This window comes from Salmo salar, chromosome 21 (genome assembly GCF_965601325.2).
Source record: "Salmo salar chromosome 21, fSalSal1, whole genome shotgun sequence".
NCBI lineage: Eukaryota > Metazoa > Chordata > Actinopteri > Salmoniformes > Salmonidae > Salmo > Salmo salar.
Genome location: NC_138311.1, coordinates 31,709,432 through 31,725,677, shown reverse-complemented (window position 1 = coordinate 31,725,677; position 16,246 = coordinate 31,709,432). Strand labels below are relative to the sequence as shown.

At 42.9% G+C, this 16,246-nt stretch overlaps 1 protein-coding gene across 26 annotated transcripts; it reads left to right on the top strand.

Moving 5' to 3' along the window:
- Positions 1–1,117: 1,117 nt before the first annotated feature.
- il17d (interleukin 17D) lies at positions 1,118–14,520 on the top strand. Of its 26 annotated transcripts, XM_082966882.1 has the most exons (12): positions 1,434–1,850; positions 2,474–2,564; positions 3,816–3,898; positions 4,085–4,247; positions 4,601–5,430; positions 5,767–5,853; positions 6,353–6,461; positions 6,604–6,746; positions 6,972–7,757; positions 8,170–11,491; positions 12,049–13,794; positions 13,880–14,520. In XM_082966882.1, exons 11-12 carry the CDS (start codon positions 13,496–13,498, stop codon positions 14,199–14,201), a joined length of 621 nt encoding a protein of 206 aa, XP_082823008.1. In that variant the 5' UTR covers positions 1,434–1,850; positions 2,474–2,564; positions 3,816–3,898; positions 4,085–4,247; positions 4,601–5,430; positions 5,767–5,853; positions 6,353–6,461; positions 6,604–6,746; positions 6,972–7,757; positions 8,170–11,491; positions 12,049–13,495; the 3' UTR covers positions 14,202–14,520. The 26 variants fall into 26 exon arrangements, with proteins under 26 accessions (XP_082823013.1, XP_082823012.1, XP_082823008.1 ...); XM_082966881.1 differs by having other exon boundaries at positions 4,085–5,430; XM_082966878.1 differs by having other exon boundaries at positions 2,474–4,247; positions 4,601–4,828; positions 4,995–5,430.
- Positions 14,521–16,246: the final 1,726 nt, after the last annotated feature.

The window sequence follows — 16,246 nt, the reverse complement described above, 5'->3', positions numbered from 1 at the left end:
GCTTGGCCCTAACCACTTCTCCACAATTGCTGACCGTCAACCTCCCTCTCCTCATGGTGTGCCAGTTGGGGTTGGTGCCATGCCAGCCAGGATGCCTGCATGCCCCAGGTGCCTATGCTTTTCAGCAATGTCCAGTACAGACAGGGATGACAGGGAGGGTAGCTGTTGTTCTAGCTAAGGTTCAAGGAGACATGCCATTCCACAAACCTGCCCGGGACGGTTCCGTAGCCATTGAAGATCCTCCTCTGTGGGCTCTCGAGACAGAGGGTTGTAGTCGTCGGCCAGGTAATCTGGTTAATGATTCTATAATTGATTAAGTGGCTCTTTATCCTTGTAAAATGTTGACAGTTGTATGGAACACATTTTATTGCTAAGATGCTCAAACTTAACTTAATAGCTACACTCACTGACAAAGGATACATTTTATCCCTCATGCTGGCCCTGGGCAAACTGGTAAGTTGCCCCTTACTATAGCTGCACTTCTCCACATTGCCAGACTTATGGTGGTCTTCTCCCCTTTTAATAATGCGCTTAACCTTGAAAAATACCATAAGGTCTGAAATAGACACCAAAGTCGACATACTGTACAAACAATTATCTAGGCTAAGTAAAACAAAATAATGTTTTGATCTACTGCTCTGCTAACTAGCTAGCTATAGTGTAGTCAGTGGCTAGCTAAGACAGAGAAAGGGGATGTAAGAAGTTAATAGACTGAACACAGGTTTCTGATTGTGCTGGTGAAAGGTAGCTGAAAGTGTCGGCTAGAGATGACGTAGTAGTTGTTGTGAAATTGTTAGGTTAGATTACTTGTTAGATATTACTGCATGGTCGGAACTAGAAGCACAAGCATTTCGCTACACTCGCATTAACATCTGCTAACCATGTGTATGTGACAAATAAAATTTGATTTGATGTTAGCTAAGTGTTGAGACAGGGTTATATAGCAAATACCTGAACACATAAAGCCATGATTGTAAATATGTTTTTAGAGAAAATACCTTGTCTGTAAAAAGTAATCTGATTATTTAGTAATGAGTTGATGGGGTTTTATCTTTTAAAGACCTCATAAATGCACATTCTAATTTGTAAATCTGTCTTTAATGCTGTGACTTTGTTAGGGTTTGACCAACTATTTGTTTGCATAACCAATATAATACAACTATTTAAACCTATATAATAAAATTAGTTGTGGTGCATAACTTATGAATACTAATGCTAAACATAAGAGGTTTATATTGTATTAACATAGATTGAGCGACATATAATAGACATGACTAACTGGAGGGTTGCTGGCTAGTAGGAGTGTAGGCTGAGTAGACTCGTGACACACACACACACTGCCTGGTTGTGGGGCCGCTCAAGGACAGGTGTACGGGAGGGGCTGGTAGAATGGAAGATAGCTGTAGCATAAAAACAGGCACTGTCCTTGAGTGTCTGACTCTCGGTTACACACACGAAGATAAGCTAGAAGACAACTATGCTTGGCAACAAAGATGCGTCTAGAGGCTGGGACCAGCCTGCACGCCAACGATAGGCTGGAGTAAGTCTAAACCACACCCAAGCCTCTACTATGACAGGCCCTCAGGGAGAGGGAACTACGTCTGTCAAGAAGTATTTAAGGAAGAACTTATGTCATTTCAGTTCTCTGTTTTGCCCTGCGAGGTGTTACAGAGAGCCCGTATATACGAACCACCTATTTACCATTCAAGTGTTTGCATTAATTAAAGTACAAAGAAATCAGAAGTTACTATGTGCTGACTATTTTGTTCCGATACCAGATTCGAATTGACGCAACTTAACAACTTGCAGTCTAGGATGAAAATGGCAGACCCATGACTGAAGCTGTACAGGTGAGAGCATCAGTATTCAGTTCATCTAGTTTTCCTACTGCCCACTGGGCACACACTGGTTGAATCAACTTCGTTTACACGTAATTTCTATGACATTGAACTAACGTGGAATAGATGTTGAATTGATGTCTGTCCCCAGTGGGTGGATTCTAATATCTCGTGAACAGACGCATGTAACACTGGTATTGTAGCGTCAGTCAACAGACTGTGGGATAAAACGACTAACAAGGAACTTTATTCCGGTGCAGCTAAGCCTACAGTATGACTGCAGTCAGAGCAGCAGGCTACTCTTCAGCCATGACCAGAGGGGAGTTTACCAGGGAGGGAGAGGACTGTGTGTTGGTCACATTCACTAGTTTATTGGAGACCACATGTATAGAACGTGATTTCAAAACCTGTTTCTTATATTTTCAAGTTCTGCATTTGACCCACTGGGTCAGTCCAAAGGACCAGCTTCTCTGTTGGAGGGAAAAAGTGAAGATACAGAAAAACACTTACGTCTTTGCTGCTGACCCCCATTTCAATATGCGATTCTCAGGATGTCTCCTGTGATTCTGTAGGATGATGAAGGTATAATAATGGTTAGGATGATTTAGGTATATTGACGGCCATGTTGTTTTCAGGCCAGAGAAGAAGGCGAAGGTCCTGAAGAAGAAGGTGAATGACCTGATAGAGGAGAGCTGCCTGGCACACAGCTGTGGAGTCCTACAGTTGGTCAGTGTACCTCTGCCTCTTATCTGTACAGAATGACTTAGAGACATCAGACTCAGGAATGTGTAATGCTTTACCTCTAACATTGTTATTTCTACCATTGTTATTACAGTCCCTAGATCAGCGGTTCCCAAACCAGGGGTCGCGACCCCATTTGAGAATTTCCAAAATCCTCTTAAAAAATATGTTATAATATCATCTTTGTCTCTCAAAATCATTGAAATGTGGTTAACCTTAAAAATATAAATGAACATTAAAATCTAAAAGTAAAAACCAGAGAGCACACTTAGATCGGGAAAAGGTTGCACTTGAAGGTTGGACTTGATTCATTCCCACAGTGAATGTCTAAGCCCAGTACGCTATAAAACTATTGCAGAGACTTTGATATGGTGAAAACAATGTGTGGAGAGGCAGAGCCGCACAGAAACCCACATCAATACTTTTGTCAGATAACACTGTGGAACTAAGAATTGATGCTATGGCTAGCAATCAGGAGGAATCTCTTGACTGATGGACTCAAACTCCTCACCTTATGCCCTCAAAATGAACGTTAGCTGTGAGGGCCGAGACGCATAGTTATGAATGTGTCTCCCTCTGCCATGTGAACGCATTGCATGATACACCCACTGAGCTATAATAGATACACCGAGAGCAACTGGCGGCAGAAGAGCTGAGCGCAGAACTCAGAACTATGCAGTACAGGTAAGTGCGGTTGTAAACTAAATCGCACACGCCTGTTCGCAAAACTATCAGATCATGACAATGTTCTATTTCATACCGAAGCTTGGTGGTTATCGAGGGGGAGTGTTGGAAAGATTTTTCGAATTGAGAGAGAAACTGTTGTCATTCGCAATGGATACATATTTTTTTTTTAAAACAGACTTACACTTTCTGTGTAATGAAAATAAAATGTGTCTCCTTGCCTATCTAACAGATATATTTGGAAAACTGAACGCAAGCATGCAGCGGAAATACAAAACAATTCTACAGATGAGTGACCGAATCAGCGAAATCCGTTTGACTGTGATCCTGGCTCTGTTAACATGCCGGTAAATTAAATCGATCAGCTGCTCGAGCTGTCATGTGACCGAATGCTGTAGACAACGCATTCACGTGCCACTATTGAGGAGTTTTGGTTCCCGATTGAAGTGAAATACTGTGCTGTCTCCCTCCGAGCATTACAACTCATGGTACGCTGATTCAGTGCTCTCGTCTGCATTAAAAACCAATATTGATCCAGGTTGTATGTGACAGGAGAGATGAGGTGCGACCACGCCCCCTGACCTTGAGAAGCTCCGACGTGATATGCATCAAGGACACACATCTCATTAGTGGTGGTGAGATAAGAGAAATTATGTCAGACTAATATGCAACTGACTGTCATAGCCCCACATTAAAAGTATATGATGGTGAGTTGAGAATACAATCAGAAATACTGTTTGAATGTTTTGCAATTGATTGCCATGGCCCCAACTAAAAAAGTAAACTTTGGCTGTTAATTACATAATTATTTTTTCCACAAGGTTGGGGTCACGAGAATGTTCAGATATTAAAATGGGGTCATGGGCCAAAAGAGTTTTGGAACCCCTGCCCTAGATAGAGGCAGGGTGGAAGGACAGAGCATTGGTGAGACAGAGGGAGCAATCAGGCAATGCAGACCACATCAACCTGGACCTCACCTGCTCTGTGAGTACAATAACAACTGTCAATAGAAATACTAATCAGTCCACATCACCTGGACCTCACCGGATTGTGAGATGCAATGTATTTTAAGGCCAATGTTGGTCCGATCACATGGATCAGAGTTGACATTTAGATATTTTATTAACTTGGCGGCTCAATACGCTAACAATGACATGTACGCAGAGGCCCTGAACACTTACCAGGTCATCGTAAAGAACAAGAGGTTCAGTAATGCAGGTGGGTGGGAGAAGGATATCATATTTTAGATTAGCCACTGAAATGACAGGCCAGCACTGATGAGCATTACTGGTCCAAACACCTGTTTGTCAGAAAACTATTTTTTACTTTCTTTCCAGGAAGGTTAAAGGTGAACATGACCAACATCTACTTCAAGCAGAAGGATAAAGATCATGCAGAACATCAATGTCATCTTCATCCCCATGGGCAAGTACTCTGAGCGAGAGCCCCGACAGCTTTAACTTGATCCTGTGTGTTACCACGCCATTGGAGACAGAGAAAGGATGAAGAAGGCTTTTCAGAAGCTCATCTGTCTTCTGGGGATCGACAAGTACATCCCACCCAACGTGAGCACTTCAATTCTATTCTCAAACTGAACATAGTCAGCACAGTGAAGTGTACACTACAATATGAGTCCAGTCTGCACGCTTCAGCACATGGAAAGTTCTAGGCTTTATTGTAGTAGCATTTACTGCATGTTATGCTTCCGAAGTCATCCACGTTAGTTTTCAGGATGACACCCATGCCAACCTGGTAATTGAAGCCATCAAGAACGACAAGCTTCACCAGATGGAGAGAGAACGATAAGTCTTATTCATACATTATACAAAACATCACTGTTCATCTGTATGAAATGTTTCACTCATTGTATTTGGTCACTGGAATCTGTTCTCTTGACTGCAGGAAAGCCCTTGCTGAGAAATTCATCATGACATCAGCCAAGCTCATTTCCCTGACATCTGCTGCTGGATTTGACTAGTGTTTTTCCAAACCTCAACACTAGAGGGCAATACAGGGTAAATATGGTCTGGCGTCCCCTTGGTACAGTAATGGCAATACTCTGTGTGGTTGTTTCTGTAGGTTTGTGAACATGGTGAAGAGTTTCCAGTATAACGACCTAGAGATCACCAAAGCCATCACCTACCTGAGACAGAGGGACTTCAACCAGGTTGGTGTGTGTCACCGACTATGAACAGTCTTCCCTTGTACCACATGAAGGAAATTGCATTTTTTCCTTTTCACTCCATCCTGTCTGTATGTGTGTACGCTGTATTGTCTGTCCATGTATCAGTTTCCCCCTTCAGCTGTTTCACCACAGCCTTTCTCCTCTTCACTCCCTCCATTTTGTTTGTTTTCCTTTTCTTCATGGCTCTTAAGCTCGAGGTATGTGTTATACTCATTTGATTGTGTAAAGTCCTTGTCAGATGTTGTGAGGTGTGTGTATGTATGCTATATGAGTGCGTAAATGTTATAGTGATGCTCAGTGATTGGGTTCCTTGTACAGGCTGAGGAGACTCTGAAGACGTTTGAGAAGAAAGATAGCAGAGTGAAGAGTGCTGCAGCCACTAAGCTCTCCTTCCTCTACTTCTTGGTAAGACCCTCTCATTCTGATGAACAATATTATATAGTCATATTATGGAAATACTCCTATGTTCAATCATCATTAGCGTACTTCCTTGAACTGTATGGCATATGTAGCTCTCTTGGTGAGATTACCTCTGACCCATCACAAGAAGGACTATGACCAGGCTGACCGCTACAACCCAGCGGCGCTCATCAACAAGGACGATAGTGTTTGAAGAAGGACTATGAGAAGGCTACAGAGTTCTAAAAGGAGGCTCTCCGGAAATACTTGTCCTGTACTGAGGCCTGTATATAACCTGGGTTATAACTGTATATAACCTGGGTTATAACTGTATATAACCTGGGTTATAACTGTATATAACCTGGGTTATAACTGTATATAACCTGGGTAAATAAAACAGTCAGGACTCAGCAAGATCATTGGGAGCTCAGGGATCTGTTTAATATGCTATTATTAATCTTGAACAGTAGTCTTCCTTTTCTCACAGAATGTGCTTTTTCCTCAGGTCTGACCTATAAGCGTCTGGGGCGTCTGGAGGAGTCTCTAGACTGTTTCCTGAAGCTCAAAGCCATCCTGAGGAACAGCGCTCAGGTCATGTGGCAGCTAGCCAATCCGTATCCTCACAGAATACTGGGTCTTTGAGCGTTGCCTAAAAACAATGTTATTTAAGGAGCGCTTGTCTACAACTTAGAGCGTTATTATACTATATAGAAGGCTACATGTTTTGCGTATATGTGATCCTTGACTGCAGCTCAGCTTTGAGATGTTGGAGGACCCCCATAGAGTGGCTGATGCAGCTGATCCGTGTGACACCCACAGACCCCCAGGTGATGGCCGAACTGGGAGAGCTCTACGACATTGAGGGAGACAAGTCTCAGGCCTTCCAGTACTACTACGAGGTCAGTCTCTCTCAACGCAGTACTGGGACTTTATCATCAGATAATCATGATATACTTCTAAGTTTCAATGCTTATCACAATGTATCTGTATATTATATTGATTCACAAGTCTAAATTGTAGGAACGACTGTAGTTGATTACAAAAATCAGTCACATGAAGACTTCGGGTGAAATCTGGTGAAATCGGGTGAAACAAATGGTCTTTGTTCTTGTTCAATCCTTGAGGTATTCCCCCTCCAACATTGACGTTATTGAGTGGCTGGGGGCCTACTACATTGACACTCAGTTCTGTGAGAAGGCCGTCCAGTACTTTGAGAGAGCCACACTAATCCAGTAAGTCTGTAGTCCTCATCTCACTATAATATTGCTGTGTATGTGTCTTGAGTTTGTACATCATTACGTAACAAGTGATATGCTTTGTTTGTTGTGCCTCTATTCCGGCATATCTGCGCAATAGCCTGGGGACAAAGTAATGTTGTATCATGCCCCTGCAGTATTGATAACTTGTCAAGTCGTTTCATGCGAACTCAAGTGAAGTGGCAGTGTATGGTGACCAGCTGCTACAGGAGAAATGGTGAGTTTATCCTCCACGTCAAAGTGAGTTACTATGTAAATAAAAACATTTTGTCAGAATGAATTTATCACCCTTACCGAGATAGAAATAATTCCATGTGCAATAACCTGAACACTGCTGCTCCTTGTTCCTTCATCCTCATGAAACTACCAGAAAGCCCTGGAGACTTACAAAGACATCCAATGGAAATTCCTTGAAAACGTTGAATGTAATCCACCCAATCCCTTCTTGTCCTCTCAGCATTACTGCTCTAATGTAATGGTTTATAAACAATTATGTATTGATACTGACATCTCTATGGGTGTGTGTTTTTCCCATGTCTGCCTACAGGCCTGTGTTTTCTGGTGAGGCTGTGCACAGACATGGGTCTGAAAGAGGTCCAGGACTACGCCACCAAACTGAAGAAGGTGGAGAATATGAAGGAGATCAGAGATCAGGTACTCTACTTACTAACTACACTCTTGTCTAAGGCTACTGACAGTGACACAACACCATTTGAGGCCACTGTAGACTTTGGCTTCACTGTGTCTTTTCTATGGAAAACAGACAGAGAATAACGACATCTGACTGAATCAGAACCATCTGCTCCTAAATCAGCACTGAGATTTTCTTGGATCAGAACGGTCCTTCTAAGGAGCAAATCTCTCATTCCTGCTCTGTTGTTAACTGGCCCAGGCTTTGCTGACATGATCAACTCTAATGTCTGTGGCTGTTTTTGCTCTCTGCAAGTCTCTTTGTTTTCACTATAGAAACCAACAAACAGTTGGATAAATCAGAGAGTGTCTGTGTTGTTGTTTTGGTTGATGGTGGATTTGAACAGAGACATCTCTCTCTCTCTCTACACTCTAGCTGGTTAAGTCGCCAAGGGAGGGCAGTGCTTAAGGGGCCCGGAGAGAGGGCAGCGACCAGCAGTGGTGATTGACCCGGCTACAACAGGACCCTGAACACCTCCATATGTCTACACACATCTCCAACCCTGTTTAGTTATATTTGGATAGTAATCACTCAAAAAAATTCATTTCACCAATTATCTATTTTCTCTTCACTGCTGTCCTGAAAGTAGGTACCCTGAACCCTGTTCGCACCCCGCCTGAGAAGGCCATTGGTACGAATAGACATTAGATAGTAATAGAAAAGGAGCTGTTTCAGACTTTCAGTATGACATGATGTTTATCTGTCTAATCCCACTGTCGCTAATCCTAACCCAATACATTTCCATTACATCTCTGACCCGGAGTTTCTCTTCTGATAGTAACCCTTTCCTACTTATTCAATTCAATGAACCTTTTATAATCGCTCTTTGCCCCACTGCTGTACCTGGGTGTGTTTCGACAAGGGGTACTTCTGACCCGGTCCGCACCCCACCTAAGAATGCCATCGGTACAAGCCTTCTCTGTGTAGATACAGTATGTGCCCCTTTCCAATACTTTTAATCCAGCTGTTACAACTGCTGTCACTTTTCTGTACTAACTAGAACAAGTTAAAACAACATTGTTATTCTGGCTTGACCATGTGAAAACAATTATTACTACGAAACCGTCATTGTCATTGGCACATAAAGGGTCAAAGGCGTTTGATTGACTACATACTACTTGCCCAAAGAATCTCTGAAATGTGTCCATGACCAGACTAGTTATTGTGGTTTCCTACACTAGATATGCTCTGACATCTTATGTTATAATAGTAATGGCTTAGTTCTACAGTATGCAGTATACTTGCTGATGTTTTCAGTGTTGAAGCAATAATTATCATGCCATATTCCATGTTCTTCAAAAAACACAGCTAATCCTCCATCACCACTCGGTAGTGAAGTGGACTGTACAAATGTTTACACAAGCTTAGTCTTTCAGTCATTTACTCCTCTTTTTTTATTCTCTTATGGCACTTCAGAGATGGATAACAAAGCAGATGAGCAGGACAGTGATACACTTTCTTTGTGTGGCAGATTGGTCTGGTATTTGGTGTTTTATTAGGATCCTCATTAGATCACACAAACAGTGCGCTAACCCTTAACACAAAGACACACCACACTATTTACTCTCCAACTGTCATTTTAAATTCCCTTTGTGCTCGCTTCATGCTGCGCTAGCTTGATCCTTTAAACTATCCTTGTTCTTCCCTGTCATTCTTCTGTCTTCCTTTCTTCTGGATCTGTTCTCTCTCTCATCCCGGGCCTAAACATAGTCCTCTGCTGTGTTGGGATTAGTTACTTTAAAAAAGTTATATTAGTCGTTACATTTAACACATGCTACAATATTAATTTGTGTGGAAAATAAGGGGTTATTTATTAGTGTTACTTTTATGAAAAATATCTGTTTGTTTGAATACTGGAGGGAGCATGGCGAGCCGCACGCTCTACCAAACAGGCTACTTACTAACTCAGGTTTGATCATCAATGTCTTCTTTCATCTGCGGCACAGCTTTCCTGTGATAGTCTACAAGTTCTACGCTATCTCATGGGCTGCTTATTAATTAACCATATATACTCTAAGCCAAACATCTGTACAGATTTCCTATCTTTTCATTCAAAATCTCTCTCGAGCTGCCAGTTCTGGTTATAGACTGCACGTACACGTACTCATGGAGATGTATAGAGGGCACACTTGCCACTAGATGGGTGAAGCCCTCTGTGGGCTTTGCTATCACAGAAGCGATCAATGGCAAAGATCAGAGGTACACCCTCCTATACATTTCTATGGACAGCAGCTGTCATGACATTTCTCCAAACACCCTTTCTCCGCTCCCTCGAGAGCTAAATGAGGAAACAAGTGGAGATCGGATCATGGAAACACACCCGGTAGAGATATGATTCTGAAAGTAACACACGCGTTGTTTGACAAAGTAACTGTAATAATGCTACCCAATTTGAAAAAGTCATGAATTACTTTACTCCATTTCTCATGAAAGTGATCTGACTAAATCATTTTTTTGTCGTTTGTCAAATACACTAAGCCAGGTGACAGTGTTAAGGTATAAAGTAACTGTTTAGGTAAAAGTAAAGGAATAAAAGTTTCCCAGTATGTTAGAAAAAGAAACACCAACATTTGAATTCTCAATTTCAATGACTGAACTACAGTCTAGCTCTACATTCCCAATTCACAGCGTCCAAGAAATCTTCTAGCAGGCTGCTGTTAGCTATGTATGCCAGGAATAACTCCCTCCTGTAACTCGCCACCTCAAGAGAATGTTTGCACTGATCACATTGCAAAGAGAGAGCTGAAAACGCTCTCAGATATTTGAGAGAACCTCCCTTCTTGCATACACCCCTAAGAGTTTCCCCTCTTTTGACCCCTCTTGACTACTAACTTTGAATACAGTGCTTGTACATGCACATTTTGGAGTGGTCGTTATTTAAAAACTGGGGTTGTTATTACGGTTATTTTACTTCAGCAAAGTCATCATCTACTTATGACTACTCTGTAACTGAGGATCCAGTATGGTTTAAAAGCATTTCTCAGACACTTCCAAATCAATGGTGCCCTTTGATCTAAATGTGTAAGCTGCCCTCTTCTTGCGCAGGGAGGTCTGATCGCACCAACAGTTGACAGCTGACCCTTTGACAGGGAAATACATAGCTAGACACTCATGGTATGTGCAATACATTTTTTTTCTCCGTTTTGAGGCAGAAAAGGGGGCTGCTTTTCCACTGGAAATCTCACTGCATTTTTTTGGTGAGTGGGGCCTTTGGAAGGCTGTGATTTGAGGATTGTGAGGGCCAATGGAATATTGGGCCTCCTCTTCTTCCTGTTTTTGTGGTTGGAGTTGTTTCCATGACTACCTGGTTGCCAGATGTGAGTGTCTCTTGCCTGTCCCCCACTTTTCTGGACCGCCATACGGACCTATCATCTGAGCCTAGAGCTGCCACATTCCTTCTCCCTCCTTCTTTCTCTCAAACACACACAGAGGACAGAGAAGCATGTGGTATTAAACAGCCTCTCATTGTTTATCCCTCTCTAACAGAGTGTAACAATAATTGCTAAATGTGATCCATGCAGTTACAGGGTAATGAAGGGGCCAGTTCCAACAGTAGGCAAGCAGGTTCATTCTGTGTCTGTGTTTTCTCAGACAGTGGGCACCGCAGCCATGGCACCAGCGCCAAGGCTGAGCGCCAAGATGAAGGCACTGCCTGGCACCAATGAACCCTACGAGGTCAGCAGCCAGTGAGACATAGGTGAGACACACACACTGCCTCCCTCCACCTTCAACAGTGAAGACTTGCAGTGTAGGTTTTTTGTCTTCCATTGTACAACTCTACCTCAGTCTTTCAATGGTGTTCCAACTCTTTCCTCTCTGCCATCATTTTCATGTCAGGCCCCTGATCCATCTTAACACCTTGTGGACAGAAGCATGACAGAGGCCCAGACTAAACAGACAGACTTATATAGAGAGAAGCAGTATACCATCCATCTGTCTATAGGCAGTGGACCATAGACCACACACTCTACCTCTCTGTCAGCACTAACACAGCTGTCACCTTCATGAAGTAACTTACCCTCTCTTTCCTAACATTGATTTTCAAGGGGATTGGTCTTGTGTTCCCCTTACAATATTTTTAGTCTGTGCTGCTACAATAATTTATACATTTCACTTTGGAGTTCTAATGTGGGTGTCACTGTGGACACCCCACAGTATCTGCAGGGAGTGTGGTACACAGTTGCCACATATGGCGAGTGATCATGTGTGCAATATGATGATCAATAGTACCTGAATGTGTTTGTGTGCGTGTAGATGCCTCCTATGTGGATCCACCAAAGACTGCAGCCAAGAAGCATATAGAGGATGACGACTTTGCTGATGAAGAGTTGGGAGACGACCTACTACCGGAGTAGCCAATTCCAAGTTCCCCTGATTTACTCCTCTCCTCCTTGACAGTAAGGGCGTTTCGCATATGAAATTCGGTACACTGGTTCAGTTTCCTGGAGCGTTTGTGAGAATTCTACAGAATATGTTTTGCTTTCACAAGACCTGAAAATAACAGTTTCAGGGTGCGATTAGCAAGCCGCACATTCTACATGATGTTAGTGAGCTAGCTAGGTAGCTTGTTTACAATGGGCAAAAAAGTTCCATGCGACTCGCGCTGATGCACTACAATACCTGGTACTCTGGTCCTGGATCTTGGACCCGCTACTATAGCATGGATCTGGATCATAAGGTTATATGTGAACAACAAGTTCAAAGTATCTATACATCACATTCCACCAGAGTGGTGCAAACTGAGATGATTATTTTCCCATATGCTAGCCTGGATGCATTTTATCACCTGGAAACTTTCTGTGAAAATCCCTTGTTATTAACTCTACGGTAACCTCAGGACAGTAATACAGTTTTAACCCAGTTTAGAGGCTCTTCATTTAAATGTATACTTTATAAAATATGTTTATATTGCAAAGCACTATTTATTGTAATTTGCAAGTCTTTCCTGGCTTTTTGTGTTCTGACTGAGGCAAAGAAGTGCATATATGTATCTGATTTGTCTATTTTCAGATAATGAAAAAATGTCACCATAAATTTTTGCTCTTGTTCATTTTGGATGCATGGGTTTGGGTGTTGAAAAGATTAATTATGAACCAGGTTGTTCGAGCCCTGAATGCTGATTTTCTGAAAGCTGTGGTATATCAGACTGTATACCACGGATTTGACAAAACATTTATTTTTACTATTCTAGTTATGTTGGGAACCAGTTTATAATTGCAAAAAGGCACCTCTGGGGTTTGTGGTCTATGGCCAATATACCACAGTTAAGGGCTGTATCCAGGCACTCCACATTATACAACACAACTCCACCTTTGAAATATTGCATTGTAGATACGGAAAGTTGAAAGTATGAACCATGCCCGAGCGCAGGTGGATGAATTCTTGTCATAATCAACCGAACATTTCCTATTACGGCTGTCCGTGCCAGCCAATCTGTTCAACATTCTATCCCGAAAATATTTCAGAGTGGAAAATAGCTGGATGAGTACCTGCAGTTCGGCAACCATTCGAGTGACTCAGAGCGCAGTGCAATGTTTCCATCTGCGCAACAAGAATTACATGGGAGGACCCGACAACAGACTGAAGTTTTCGCAGACGTCAAAAACTATATAAGGGGTTCTAAACCGATGCTGTATAGCCCGATAATACTTTTTTTGGCAGTAAAAATTTACAATTTCGTGTCCAACAGAAGTGCGCAACGATGTTTGGTCGAGTATCTTTCGTGTTTTTGCTTCTGGTGCTGTTATGCGATGTGGCATCGGTAGCCAAGGTGTCCAAGAAGTCCACCCGGAGCCGACAGTGTTTGGATTTACCGGAAGAAATCCTCGAGCAGATGTTTGGGCGGCTTTCGGTGGGCGTCCTGAATGCGTTCCACCACACTCTGCAGCTTGCACCATTGGAGCGGAAGAATCTCACCTGCCCATCAGCGGGACGCCCTGTTCCCGACAGGAAGTCTCGGATCCCCGTCAACCTTCTCAGCTTGTCTCCCTGGGCATACAGGTAGGAACACCTGGGTCTAAATGTCAAGTGGGCCACAGTAATTATGAATGGGTCAATATAATTATCTATGGTTCTCCTTCAACAGGATCTCCCACGACCCCGCCAGGTATCCCAGGTTCATACCCGAGGCATATTGCTTGTGTAAAGGCTGTCTGATAGGACCGTTTGGTCAGGAGAGCGACCAGTACCGCAGCACCCCTGTGTACATGCCCTCCGTCATCCTGCGACGCACAGGGTCCTGCGTTGGGGGGCGCCACTCATACACAGAGAGCTACGTATCTGTGGCCGTGGGGTGCACCTGTGTTCCCCTGCTGGAGAAGGATAGGGATGCGCAGAGCAGCAACCAGAGCCTGGAGAGAGAACAGACAAAAGCTGACGAGCTCAGCTCCAACGACAAGAACATATAAAACATCCATGGAAAGCAAGGCAATAGAATAAAGGGCTGTATAATATGTATGAAAATGTATGGTTGGCTGTATAACAACAGTGTACCTAGTACCAGCTTTTGAACAGCAATATAACTCTAGCCACACACTGCCACCTGCTGGTGAATGGAATTATATTTCATGATCATCTAAGCATGTTTCCAGGCTTTCATAACAGTTTTTATTTTCTGTGTGTGTATATGAAATATTATTTACACTGAGGTCAAGCATAAATTAATAGCATTATTCACTTCATAATTCTGTCATAAGGGATAACAAATCATTAAAAACCATCCCCGAGTCTTTGTTACCATGGTTCCCAAAATGAAACTTTGGAAGTCTGACAGGCAATGGACATTGCCCAACAAGTTGGCCTTCCTTGTGACAGTCACGGACAACATCAGTCAAGTCAGTTCTGTGGGATGGATGAATGTCAGCCAGTAAGGACATTTCTAAACAAAGGGTTGCAGTAGCGCTGTCTCGGGACAGGAGTATTGAGGTGTATTTGGTGAAACAGTGGAACTCGTTGGCCAGCTTGTGGTTAGGGAGGAAGCTGCATATATTCAGACCCATAAGTTTGTCTGCATGCTTCTCCATGATGGTTCCTGTTGAGGGAGAGAGGTGGAGCAGGAGGGATTAGATCAAAAAGCTGCAGAGAAGCATTAATCAATATGTATGAATACAATGTGTAATGTTTCAGGTGTGGAGAAGGACACAAGCCAAAGTGCACAGCTATGTGAGGCTCATCAGTGCAGAGCAGCACCTTGCCCTTGGCCAGGTACTTGACAGTCTGGGCGACCTTGGTGAGGCAATCCTCTGACAGGTAGGGAGGGTCAGCTAGGATGATGTCAAAACTCTGTGGGGCCACGTCCTCTGGGAGCGCGAGGGGCTCGTTGTAGTCATAGAAGATGAACTCTTGGCCGTAGGTGTCGAATGTATGGTCATACTCTAGAACCACAGCCGATGTACGGTCAGAGCCCTCCACCAGCCGCTGCTTCAGCTTCTGGTACACACTAGGTGTGCTCAGACAGGCTATCCTCGAATATGACATCACAATGTTAGCACGTGTAACGGCGGTCAATGTGCTGCTAACAGCTTAGCTTCAGTGATCCTCTGCTTCGCAACATACCTGCCCGCCCTCCTTGACAACGTACCAGACGATTGAGCTATAAAAAAGGTACCAATTGGAAAGCCTCTTCGCTCCGTGAGACCTGTACAGAGATCTCCCGTCGCTGAAGGCAACATTCCGTACCACGAAAACATGTTTACCTATTAGAGAAACTTTTCCCGTCACCGAAGGCAAATCTATAATCCGGAATGCCTTACCAGTAGGGTTGGCCGATATTACGATAGTATCGTCTATTGACGGTGATTGACAGCTATTGTTGATGGTGACGACATAGTGATGTGACAGATGATGGTTTAGCCTATTTGATCTTTACTGGCGCAGCGCAGTAAAAAACAGAGTCAGCAATGCACAGCAGGGCAGCACTCGAGTAATTTTCCTATTCCCGATAGCCTATTTCAATAAATATGTTATATACAGAATGCAAGAGAGGAATGTAGTCGAGACAGAGGGGATGCATGGGCCTCATAGCCTAAACCTATTCCTAACTATATTGTGTCTACTGGTTTTAAAAAACATAGACTATGTTCCCTTCTCTCTCCATTTGATAGGCTTTGAATGACTTTGGGCTATCCACGTTCATCATTTTATGCATGGCTTTCTCCTGATAAAACGATGAATAAAGAATCCATCTCAAAACATTGTTTGAATAGCATAAAAGCATAAGGTAGCCAGGGAACTAATAATAAGCGAGAACAAATAACATTAATAGCCTATAGAAACATTGAATGACAACTTTAATAAAGTTTAAGCTTATTAAGAAATAAACGATCCGTGCGGGCCGGAAAAACCTTGACCCTCCATGCGAGTTTTAAAACTAAATGGCCAATAACCTATCCTCCTACAAGGCCTATCATAAAAGCTTTAAGACAAGTTAAAATTATCAACAATATCAATCAAT